Source organism: Clytia hemisphaerica, unplaced genomic scaffold (assembly GCF_902728285.1).
Source record: "Clytia hemisphaerica strain Z4C2 unplaced genomic scaffold, Clytia hemisphaerica genome assembly, whole genome shotgun sequence".
NCBI classification, from domain to species: Eukaryota; Metazoa; Cnidaria; class Hydrozoa; order Leptothecata; family Clytiidae; genus Clytia; species Clytia hemisphaerica.
The window spans coordinates 26297-39413 of NW_027103457.1; the positions used below are offsets into that span (position 1 = coordinate 26297).

Genomic DNA, 13117 nt, shown 5'->3' on the forward strand with positions numbered 1-13117 from the left:
GCGTCACAATATTCTTAACATTGGATTTCTATGGGACATAAAAAATAAACAAAATATCTTCTCTAGCAAAAAATAGAAAAAAATGACAGCTTCAGTGACAAAGCAACCTCCACTTTCAGAGTAAAAAAATAATCCATAATATATAAACTACAGTTTAATAACAAAAATAAAATAAATATTTTTAAAATATATACACTTCATCATAACATATTTACATAAATATCTGAATAATACTTTATACTTTAATAGTAACACACGCATAGAAAATATCAACTTTTTCGTTAGACAGGGAGATATTACAAATTTAAATAAAAGGGTTCGTCTGATTCAGGTTGTTGTTCTTGCTTGACCTGAACAGACTGTGGTTTAAACTCCTGTTCTGCTGAATCAGCAGGATTCACACTTGTTGGATGCTTATTAGCAATGTGGTTTTTGAGTAAATAATTTGCTTTATAGCCAGTACCACAAATATCACAAACATATTGTTTCTCCTCAGAGTGGCTTTCATAGTGCCTTCTCCAGTTACGCCTATACTTATATGCCTGGGGTTTCTTGCAAATGCGACAGAGGAATTGCAACTCTACGTAAGGGTTGGTCCATGCTTCTAAGATTTTAGATTCTCCTCCTTTTTGTGTAGTTGTGGTTGTCTTCTAGAAAAGAGTACATTTTTCTTGTTTCACATGCCTTTTCCACGACTTGCTGATTCGAACTGTGCACTTCACAAGCTAGGAGACCTCCTCCTCCACAGTCCTCCCTCTCACAAGAGATCGAATCATCTACCACCAGCAACCAATCTGCAACTGGACATCAACAAGAGGGCACAAAATGCACAAGACGCATGCAAAAAATCAACTGAGGTTTTGAAACGCATTTTTTTCACGCATTTTTTTCGCGCATTTTCTAAAATGTTTTGAATTCAAAATCATTTTTAAGCAGCTTTGTAAAAAGCTCAAAATCTAACGAAAGGGAGGTTGTTTTGAAACTTTGCTGATCTAGCTTTACCTCTTATGAGAGAGTTGACTGCAAGGTACTTTTTATACTAACAATTCACAAGTAAAACTAACTTAGGGTTCGAAATTAGACTAAAATTAATAGGGGTAAAAGTTCAAAAGCTTTTAGGTTAATGCATTAAAATAGAGTTATTATTAGGAGATACAAAAATTAGCAAGGTAAGATTCTTTGTTATTGTTAAAACTCCACTGAAAGTTCTGACTATAACGGTCCTACCATTTAACAGCTATTATAATCAGAAGCCAAAAGACTACTTGTATGCTCTAAAAAATCCATGCGAAAGTGAATAAAATGGGGACTTACAGATTCATCTTGTTCACTTTTGATATTGGACGCAGGTTTTCCAAACCCAGGTGCTTTTCCACGTGTGCTTGGGGAACTCATGGGAGATTGATTTGGAAAGCCAGTTTGTGGCGATCCAAACTGTTGTTGTTGTTGGTTAAACTGACCAGGACTTTGTGAGAAAGGCATTCGTGTATTTTGAGCGAATGGAGATTGAGGTGCTCTAGTTGGAGTCCTGGGCACACCCATTTGATTCTGAAACAGAAATATTGATGCTATTAAATCAGTATTTTTTCATATACTCACAAAAAGTTTTTTTGCTAATTTTCTAAAATTATTTTGTTGAAGTATCCTTTACCTTCACTATCAACATATGCCTCTAAGAAAGTTAACTCAAGATAGCTTCTGTATAAAAAGGAGATATTTTTATTCTTACCTGTTGTGTGTTCAATAAGTCACTAGGAGTCATTAGACTTCCTGGTTGAGTAGCATTTGTCCTTGCAATTAGCCTTTGTACTTCATCTTTACTATCTTCACTTAACATGTGATGAGGTCCTAATCCAACTGTGCCATTTTGTCCTGCAGATGGGTCTAGCCTCATCTTTAAACAAAAATATAGTTTGTAATTTTTAATGGTAATGTTACAAAACAAACTTCAGGAAAATTTTATATTGTTTCTTCATGAAAAAAACTGTTGTACAATTATTTCATTTGATTCAAGAGGACCATAAGTTCAATGACAAGACACTAAAATGGAATAAACTGGTAGGAGGAAAGGTGTTGGAAAAACTAGAGAACTAAAACATACCCGTTTTCTGTGTTGCTGTGCTATATCTTCATTTGTTTTTGCTTTGTTGACAAAACCCCAGAATTCATCGATTAAATGCTGACAACTTGAGAGACTGTCTGCGGGTTCCCACGTAGCCTCCCATTTCACCTTGTACAGTTGTTTACCAGTCTAGTAAAATAAAAAATAACAAGTGATACTTTGATGGACCTACCTGGATTATGCATTTAACACGTTTATAAGTTAGGTCACGTTTTTTTAGCTGAAATATACCCCAAAATTTTTTTCTCCAAAAATCGGGCTCCGTCACATTTGAGGGTTTATAATTATGAATCTTTATGCAAAAAATCGTAGAAAATGAAAGAGCCAATCAATCTAATACCTAAGTAATTGATAATGTGCTTATAAAAAAATATCGAATTTGGCCAGTTTTTCTATAAAAACATGCCAAACAACCAAAATTTCCTGTCTAAACACTCGTGAGAAAAGAAAAACATCTATCTCATAAAAAAAAATTGAGTAATTTGACTAAGAACATTGATGTATGCTTATTAATAGTGATTCTTATAGATAAACATGCGATTTTTGAGCCAACAAATTTTTTTTGCAAAAATCTGCTTAAGCCATCTTTTACCTATGATGGTACCCTACTTTTATGCAGAAAATTAGAAAAAATTAATGATCCAATTTTTCACAAGTCTAAAAAACCTGTTTTTTAGCCGTTTTTTGGCCCAAATTTGCCCAAAAACATTTTTTTTCGAAAATCGGGTTCTGTCACATTCAAGGGTTATTAGTTATGCATCTTTGTGTAAAAAATCATAAAGAATGAAAGAGCCAATCTCGAGAAAAGCCAATACCTAAGTAATTGATAATGTGCTTATAAAAAAATATCGAATTTGGCCAGTTTTTCTATAAAAAAACGCCAACCAACCCAAATTTCCTGTCTAAACACATATATTCTTCAAAAGTAAGCCCTCTTGAGCAGATAAAAACATCTATCTCATAAAAAATTGAGTAATTTGACTAAGAACATTGATGAATGCTTATTAATAGTGATTCTTATAGATAAACATGCGTTTTTTGAGCCAACAAAATTTTTTTGCAAAAATCTGCTTGAGCCATTTTATACCTATGATGGTACCCTACTTTCGTGCAAAAAATCAGAAAAAATTAATGATCAAATTTTTCACAAAGTCCAAAAAACCTGTTTTTTAGCCGTTTTTTGGCCCAAATTTGCCCAAAAACATTTTTTTTCGAAAATCAGGTTCTGTCACATTCAAGGGTTTATAGTTATGCATCTTTGTGTAAAAAATCATAAAGAATGAAAGAGCCAATCTCGAGAAAAGCCAATACCTAAGTAATTGATAATGTGCTTATAAAAAAATATCGAATTTGGCCAGTTTTTCTATAAAAAACGCCAAGCAACCCACATTTCCTGTCTAAACACACATATTCTTCAAAAGTAAGCCCTCTTGAGCAGAAAAAAAACATCTATCTCATAAAAAAATTGAGTAATTTGACTAAGAACATTGATGTATGCTTATTAATAGTGATTCTTATAGATAAACATGCGTTTTTTGAGCCAACAAAATTTTTTTGCAAAAATCTGCTTGAGCCATTTTATACCTATGATGGTACCCTACTTTCGTGCAAAAAATCAGAAAAAATTAATGATCAAATTTTTCACAAAGTCCAAAAAACCTGTTTTTTAGCCGTTTTTTGGCCCAAATTTGCCCAAAAACATTTTTTTTCGAAAATCGGGTTCTTTCACATTCAAGGGTTTATAGTTATGCATCTTTGTGTAAAAAATCATAAAGAATGAAAGAGCCAATCTCGAGAAAAGCCAATACCTAAGTAATTGATAATGTGCTTATAAAAAAATATCGAATTTGGCCAGTTTTTCTATAAAAAAACGCCAAGCAACCCACATTTCCTGTCTAAACACACATATTCTTCAAAAGTAAGCCCTCTTGAGCAGAAAAAAACATCTATCTCATAAAAAAATTGAGTAATTTGACTAAGAACATTGATGTATGCTTATTAATAGTGATTCTTATAGATAAACATGCGTTTTTTGAGCCAACAAAATTTTTTTGCAAAAATCTGCTTAAGCCATCTTATACCTATGATGGTACCCTACTTTCGTGCAAAAAATCAGAAAAAATTAATGATCCAATTTTTCACAAAGTCCAAAAAACCCGTTTTTTAGCCGTTTTTTGGCCCAAATTTGCCCCCAAAATTTTTTTTTCGAAAATCGGACTCCGTCACATTTTGGGCATTGCCATTTTGCATCATTGTGCAAAAAATCAGAAAAAACTAATGAGCCAATCTCGAGAAAAGCTGGTAACTAACGGACGGACGGACAAAGGTTAATTTATAGGACCTCCACCGGGGTAGGTCCAAAAACCGAACATCTTTGAAGTTACAGACAGACAGACGAAGAGAAAAACAAAGACAAACATTCTCAAATTATTTCTTATCATAAGTTATCTAACTTCATGTCTTTGGTATATAAATAAACTGTAGCTTGGTATTGATTTGGTTACAATCTTTTTTGCTTATTCATGCCTTAGCATAAATCACCTCAAAGGGAAAGTATTGTAGTTCGCAAACGCCTTGGAAGAAGGAGCGCGTCGCTCCATATCAATCCCGAGAGACAATTTTGTTTTTGAAAAACTCACAAGATACAGGCAAGTCGCAAACAACTCTGGAATCCCTAATTTCTAATAAAAATGGGAAAAATATTCCTGACTAAATTTAAAAATATATAAATTGTTAAGAAAATTTGAAAAAATATAAGGAAAAAATAAGCTAGTTCGAGGGGCGCGTCGTCACCATGTATCTTGTCTCCCAGCCCAAATTTTTTAGGATATGAAATTAGATTTTTCAAATCACAAGTAAACCAAGACTGACTCCACTAAGCTGACCAGATCTAACAAAATAATATTTCATTAAATGCTACTAACTGTATCGGTTATGAACACACTGTGATGCTTTGTCATGGTTTTTCTTATGATCGTTTTGCTTATTAATGCCATTTAGCATGAATCATCTCAAAGGGAAAGTATTGTAGTTCGCAAACGCCTTGGAAGAAGGAGCGCGTCGCTCCATATCAATCCCGAGAGACAATTTTGTTTTTGAAAAACTCACAAGATACAGGCAAGTCGCAAACAACTCTGGAATCCCTAATTTCTAATAAAAATGGAAAAATGTTCCTGACTAAATTTAAAAATATATAAATTGTTAAGAAAATTTGAAAAAATATAAGGAAAAAATAAGCTAGTTCGAGGGGCGCGTCGTCACCATGTATCTTGTCTCCCAGCCCAAATTTTTTAGGATATGAAATTTGATTTTTCAAATCACAAGTAAACCAAGACTGACTCCACTAAGCTGACCAGATCTAACAAAAAATATTTCATTAAACGCTGACTAACTGTATTGGTTATGAACACACTGTGATGCTTTGTCATGGTTTTTCTTATGATCGTTTTGCTTATTAATGCCATTTAGCATGAATCATCTCAAAGGGAAAGTATTGTAGTTCGCAAACGCCTTGGAAGAAGGAGCGCGTCGCTCCATATCAATCCCGAGAGACAATTTTGTTTTTGAAAAAATCACAAGATACAGGCAAGTCGCAAACAACTCTGGAATCTATGAAAATATGAAAAAATAAATAGAAAAAATAAGCTAGTTCGAGGGGCGCGTCGTCACGTGTGTATCTTGTCTCCCAACCCAAATTTTTTAGATATGAAATATATCGATCATTGAGTGTACAATAAACCAAGTCACAAAGCACTATGCACTCATACTACAAAATATTAGTTTTTGTATCTCAATTTTCTTGACTTTGTCTGCCTGATCATAAAAATATCTGACAAATGAAAATGTAAGTGGAAGTTTAGGTATATGTCCATGAATTAAAGGCAAGTGTTGATAATAAATAGAAAAAACAAATGAAGTCAAACATTTTCATAAACTTTAATCAATTTCTTATGTTATTTTCTTATTTCTTTGTGTATTATTTAAAGAGTTAAACCATTCAAATGAGACAGAAATCCAGACAGTAGGAAATATATAAACATAATCATCTTATGTTTAGCAAGAATATTCCTTTGGCTAGTAAAACTTTGAAGCAAAGCCAAATTTTGAGGATGAATCTCTCCCTGTCACCTGTATGTAGGACACATGGCTGACCATGTTTCAAAAGTATTTACCTATATAGCTATAAGCAAAAAGCTTGTACCCATGTCTTTTTTTAGCTATTAAAACATAATAATTTAAGTTAAGTTGTTTGTAGGAGATCTCCTCCTCTACAAAATCTAGGGAGACACATGCTATATCCATAACATGTGTATCAAATCAAATCAGAAAGGAAATCATTTTGCTAATTGAAAGATAACCATCTTATAATCATTGGCACACTTCAACCGAGCTAACCAGGTCCAGAAAAAAGATAATACTATCAGACCTGCCGCCACATGCTCCAAGTTTTTAGCACCTCTGCTGACAGAGGTTTATGGTTAGTTCAGAACAAATCAAATCAAATGGTCTCATATATAATTGCAGTTAAAAAGTTCCCGATTTTCAAAGATTTCTACAACAACGATAAAAAAAACATCTGCCAGATAAGGTTGAACGAATTTACATAATTTTATCACATATCCAAACAAAGAAAGAAAAAAGTAAGGCCATTGTGTTGTTGCTTACAAAATTGTAAATTTTCAAAAACACCCCCAGATATTCAAACAAGGAACAAGTGAGCAAAATTTAAGCCAAATCTGACCATTTTTGAAATCTCCAGTCTGTCCAAATGTTTTATTGAGGTGACATACTGACTGACTAACAAACATACATTCTCAGATTCTAGCTCAATTGAAGTTGAGAACCAGTGGAAAAACAGATTGGATATCATGATCAAGTAAAAAGTAAGCAAAACATACCCAATATATTCAATTTGATCCGTATCAGATTCTTCTTCATCACTTGAACTTTCCGATTCTGTTTCAGTATCTGTGTATGTATCAATATCCTTGTCATATTCATTATCAGTCACCTATTTGTCCACCATCAAGGATGCTACATTTAGTGCAGATTTTTCTTCATCGCTTGATTCTGATTCCCTCTGTCTGTCTGAATAAATTTCCATGACACGTTCATTGCCATTTCTGTAAAAACCCACTCATTTTTCCTTCATCATGTGTTGACAAGTTTAATGCTGTCAATGTTCTTTCACTCTCAGACAATGTTCTTTCACTATCAGCAGTTCTAAAAATGTTTAAAAATGGCAGTCTTAAAATTAAGGCAATGATTGATTTTACTACTAAGGACATTTTAAATTTTGATTTCACAGCTTCAAAGATTTTCAAATCTAAAAAAAATTTGAATGTGAGAATACAAGCATAAACTCTTGCAATTTGTTAAGAATTCTTAATATAATAAAGAGGCATTCATCTTCACGAAAAAGCCTTTTAAAAGTATTTGGGCCAGAATTCATACTTTTCAATGAAAATATATACTCACAGATGACTGTGCCCAATGCTTTCCCCAATGTTGTAGAGTACATTTGATCATCAAACATTCCTATGAAAAATTAGTCATTCATTCTTTGATTTTATCCGAATTATATTTACATTGAGGGTTACATTGAGTGATCTGAAAGCAAAAATTTAAAATAGCTTTTAAAAAAGCTACTCTTGAACATAAGTTCCTTTCAAAAAGCCATCAAACATACAATCAGACAAAAATGTGAACTCAAGTTTTGTTTAAATAAAAATGCACCAACAATGAGTTGTGATGATATATAAAAGCAGGAGCTATAATTTGCTTCAATTTAAAAAAAGAATCGATATAGATCTAGCTGGGGCTGGCCTTAAATAATTGTTGGTTTGCCATCACCTGACCCTAGATTGTGGAGGTGGGTTGGTCGGTCAGAATTTTTTTTTTATTTTGGCAATTTATGAAATTTTCGTCCACGGAAGGGTTATCAGTTTGTTTACATTTAGGTAATTTTGAATAAAAAACAGAAGTGCTAGCAGGGAATTTACGATTCTTATACTTGAGACAAACAAGATGCAAATTTTCTATTTTTATTTTTTATATTTATTCAAAACAAACCTTGAATGAAATAGACCTTTTTTCAAAGAGGCCACCCTGTTGAATAATTATGTAGTCCAGCAGAAAAGCAATGATGCTGAATGATGCGTAATTATTACAATATGCATGATAAAGTACACTATCATTGTTTCTATGGCTGGACTACATAATTATTCAACAGGACGTCCTCTTTGAAAAAAGGTCTATTCTTGGTATCATTCTTATCAAACAAGTTCATCCATCAAACTAGAAGTTCAGTAAACATTACAATCCTTTCAATCAAAAAAGAAGCCAAATTATATACATTTTTACACAACATATGAAGCGCATGCAAACTTTCTCTTCACTTTCTCATATCCATCATTAAAATTTTACAACATCCATCATTAAAATTTCACAACTTTATTACGCTTCACGTGATAAAAGTAATTTGCGCACTTATCCTGGTTTCCCCTTCCTTATTTATCAAAAACACACGCTCTAGGCGCTAAGAGGCTGCACGCCGTGACGGCCAGTATGGCGGTCACATTAGATTCAAAAGGAAACTGGATTCTTTTTATTATTTTCAGTTCTCGGTAAAAAGGTCTACTAAAAAATTCTTTGCGTGTAAAATGTTGTTTTGATTTGGGTACCGTCGACTGCTCTAACTTGGGACGATTGGTCAAAACATGGGACTGTTGCATATCTGGTCTGTATTTTCACTTACTGTAAAATTGAAAGTGAAATCGTGTATTTTTAAATACGCCGTTCCTTAACTCAAATCAAATGACTTTGGAGGTTCGGTGAAATGGTGGCAGAATTGCCGTTTTAAATTTTTAGATTTCAAGAGAAGCAAATTTTTAATCTTTCTTCAACAAGATTACTTTAATATAATGCCAATTATGCATGTAAGTTTTATATTACTACTTCCTTTTTGCATATGTTTCGCATACTTTCTAAGGGAATTTTACACGGGCAGACAATCTCAATTGAACGGAATCGACGATGGAACCAGTCGAACCAAATCGAGAACGCAATGGACCGATTGAAATTCGATTGTCGAACGCAATTGAATCTCAATCAAATATTACCGCAATTTTCAGATTCGATTGATATTTGATTGCGTTCGATTGATGTTCGATTGCGTTCGATTGCGTTCGATTGAGATCGTCTGGAGCTGATTGTCTATTTTTTGCTGCCATCTTTGTTTTGACGGTTAGAAAGCAGTATGGCCCGATCAACAATACGCTTTCGAACCGGGCAACGTCATAGTGTGCAAGGGGGTTCCAGGTCCCACCTGAAAATTCAGGTCCCACCTTATCCTAAAATTCCCACCTTCAGCCCAGACTCGCAGATCCCAGCTAAAAACAAAAAAAATATACTAATTCGAGGAACAAAACAAAATTTCTTTACCGTAATATGAAAATGCAATATATTACATATGTTTAACTTTCGATTTGCCTATGACCTACATTAGGGGTAGAAACCAATCAAGTAGTCAGACGGCTTAGAAGTAAGTGTGAGTCGTTAGATATAAGTTTCGCATGAAATTATGGCTAATCCTCGAATAAGAAGTTTTGGGGAAAATTTGTCCCGATAACTACAATATTAGTATAAATAAGTGAGGATCGCCTACAAACATAACTGCAGGGAGGGAGGGAGGTAAAATATTTCATCCTGTCAGCTTTCAGTTAGAGCGTCGACTTGAACAGGGAGATGTGATGGCCATTTTGAACATGACGTCACATGGCTATTAGACTCTGCTCAGCCATTCAAATACTGTATATAGCGCTTATCAAATAAAAGTTAAACCGCAATTTAACCTGTGTTAAATCCAAAATATATTAATATGTCTATTATATACATTTATGAAATATATAAAAAAAATATATCATAAAATCATAAAATCTGAAAATAAGAAATTTTACTTTAACTTTTTCCAAAACACCCAAAGTCCCACCTAAAGAAATTTTAACTCCCACCTTAACTTGTTTCTCCCACCTAAAACCTGGAAAACCCCAAATCCCACCTGAAAATTTTTGACCCAAATCAGGAACCCCCCCCCCACTTTTCTATGGACGTTTCCTGACAACAACAACAACAATCGAACCAGTCGAACAACAATCGAACCAATCGAATTTTGACGTTCCATTGAGATTTGATTGCGTTCGACAATCAAATTTCAATCGGTCGATTGCGTTCGATTTGGTTCGACTGGTTCAATCGTCAATTCCGTTTGATTGAGATTGTCTGGCCACGGCAATTCGGCGACCATAATTTTAGCATACAATTCAATACGGTGGATGGAAAGGCAATAAAGGTCTATGGAACAGTCATCAAACTTTACAAAAGTTTTCTCAGTTCGATAGGTGTTCGATTGGGTTACGGTAATCGAACAGCTATTGTTCGATAGGGTTTGATTAAGTTTGATTGGTTAGATAATCGAACAGTTCAATTGACACTCACTGCCTGGGTATGTGAAAAATTTAAAAGCGATTTTTATACCGCAATTGCAGTAAAAATTGCTACTGCAATTTAGGGATTTATAAGAATCACTCACTCTGTATCTTGCTGAAGAAGAGCATCGCCATCATCATGTTCAGGTTCTAGACCACCAGTGACATCGACAGTCTGTTGTTCGTCATCACTTTCAATAACATCAGCAACAATTATTTCTTCATCTGCTCCGCTTTGTTGGCTGTTTGAGGAATCAGTTTCTGGTTCACTTTCACTCACCAGCAGTCAGATGTGTTACCAGAAAATGTGCAAATGCACTGTGTGTTTTCTGTGTATATCCAAGCTCTTTTTTCTTTTGCATCCAAATTTTAAAGGTAGTTTGATTGAGACTTATAACAGGCATGATTCTATACTTCTAAAATTTCAATATATACAGAGATGTTGTTGCATTTTGTAATCCATATTGGCAGTTGGTAACCATTTGCTAGACACTTTAAATTTCACCCTTAAAAATTATATCTAACTGTATCTCCATCATCACTGAAAAATACACCTACAAACTTTATACACGTATAGTTGAATGATGTCAAAAACTAATTCAGTTAATATTAACACTGCTAAACGATAAATAGATCCCTTTAGAATACGAGAATCAGAGAGAAATTTCAAAATACATTTCTGTTTCGCCATTTTACTCTCCAAGATCGAGTTTTGAGCAAGACTAGTAACCACTATTTTTTTCTCGCCTTGTAAACGGTGAACTCGCGATTGAGTTTTTTAACATTTTGTCGGAAAAAAAAAAAACGAGTATATTTTGCTAGAAAATTCAACTGCAGTATCCCTTTTAAGACAGCTCGGAACATATACAAATCGTTCCTGGTTTCTGGAAAAGTACCCTACTGGAGTGGAACGGGTCAATTTTTAATAAATCTGCTGAATCAAAACATCAAAATGAGCCGTTCCCCTACAGTAGGGTGCTTTTCCAGGAAACATCTTGATCCGAGATGGTTTTAAAAAGCTCTGAAAAAATCTACCGGAACGCCTCCAAATTTCCAGCTGGCTAACTCAAGGAACGGCTCAGAAAAAAAGAAAAAGAAGCTAGAAATCGTCCCGGGAATGGCTCCAGATTTCCAGCTAGTTGGTTAAAGGAACAGCTCCAAAATTCTACCAGCTGTGAAAAAGTTCCGTAAAATCAGCCTGGAACACGTGTGAATTTCCAGCTGGAGAATTGTTACAGAACTTTCAAAATTTTTCCAGGGAACGGCTATGCATTTCCAGGAGCAAACTTTTTGAAATTTTCCCGGAACGCCTAGGCCATTTCCAGCTGAGGGGGGTCTCCGGAACGGCTTTTCCATCATTTGCCCTCGGTGGCTGCTTTCGTACAAGGAAGCCCCTCTTGATTTTTTTCATGTCCACCATTTTTCTTTTTGAGACGCTTTTGTTCAGAAGACAGATTCTTACTTCTGATTGGTTCTTATGGATTATTAGAATTGTGATTGATTCCACCGGTGGATTTTTCTGAAAATCACCATATGGAATCAATTTTTTGTGCTCTTTCCATTGGGAGCAATCAAATCATGCGCAGTTTGCTCGTTCACGAGATAATTACACCCATCTCCTGATTTGGAGACGTGAACCTCCCGATTAGGAGACGGGTCTCCTAATCAGGAGGCGTCTCCTAATCAGGCGACTGTCCCTGACTGTCCACACTTCTTCTTCTCCTGCTGCTTCTTGATCCGAAATCTCAAAAACCCGTGCAAAATCGAAAGTGATTTTGGGACGGGGGTCATGTTGGAAATTTGAAAATCACAATATTGAATTTTGGCATGGTCTCTAATACATTGGATATAAAGTGTTCATAGTTTTTGGAAAGTTAAGTTTTTGTTCTATAATACTTAGGGTGTGCTATATTTAAAATATGAGTTTATAAAAAGTTATGACTAAAAAAGAATTTCAAAGCTCTGTAGAATTTTACTAGGAAAAACAATAAATTCGGCACACACGGGAGAAACTCAGGCAGTCCATTGAGCTTTATACACAATCATTTGTTTTATGAAAAGCTGCTAAAAACCCCTGCCATATTTTGATAGAAGAATGTATACTATTTTTTGAAAAATCGAAAACCCCGTCTTTATAAAAAAACGCTTCCCCGCTAAATTTTCGCGACAGTTTTTAGTCACGTGACTGAATATTTTAGATTCTTTCACTTTTAATTAACAAAGAATTGCCCTTATAATTGCTTTTTAGCCAAATCCCTTAAGACTAATTAAAAATTTAATTGCAAAAATGACGTTATGAAAGTATCGAGTTTGAACATGCGATTGAGTAAAAAAGTTTGTGTGTGTTATCGCTAAAATATAAGAACGTTCTCCATCACATAGGCTCATTACAAAAGGTACGTGACAAAGAAAAAAGAGGGAGAGCTTAAAATACAATTTTGTGAATACACACTTAAAAACTTTCTACTCAATCGCATGTTCAAACTCGATACTTTTATTAGGGACACCC

The 13117-nt window shown here is 34.3% G+C and overlaps 1 protein-coding gene and 1 long non-coding RNA gene across 2 annotated transcripts; both read right to left on the reverse strand.

Moving 5' to 3' along the window:
* Window positions 1-247: 247 nt before the first annotated feature.
* LOC136798240 (uncharacterized) lies at window positions 248-7117 on the reverse strand. The gene is made up of 6 exons (XM_067054822.1): window positions 7021-7117; window positions 5706-5731; window positions 2102-2251; window positions 1730-1894; window positions 1315-1548; window positions 248-650 (listed from the first exon to the last, which is right to left on the reverse strand). The coding sequence occupies exons 1-6, from the start codon at window positions 7115-7117 to the stop codon at window positions 297-299; spliced, it is 1026 nt and encodes a 341-aa protein (XP_066910923.1). The 3' UTR covers window positions 248-296.
* A 23-nt stretch (window positions 7118-7140) lies between these two features.
* Window positions 7141-11256, reverse strand: LOC136798242 (uncharacterized). The gene is made up of 3 exons (XR_010845363.1): window positions 10713-11256; window positions 7601-7660; window positions 7141-7345 (listed from the first exon to the last, which is right to left on the reverse strand). It is a non-coding gene; the product is annotated as an uncharacterized lncRNA (long non-coding RNA).
* Between the last annotated feature and the right edge of the window lie 1861 nt (window positions 11257-13117).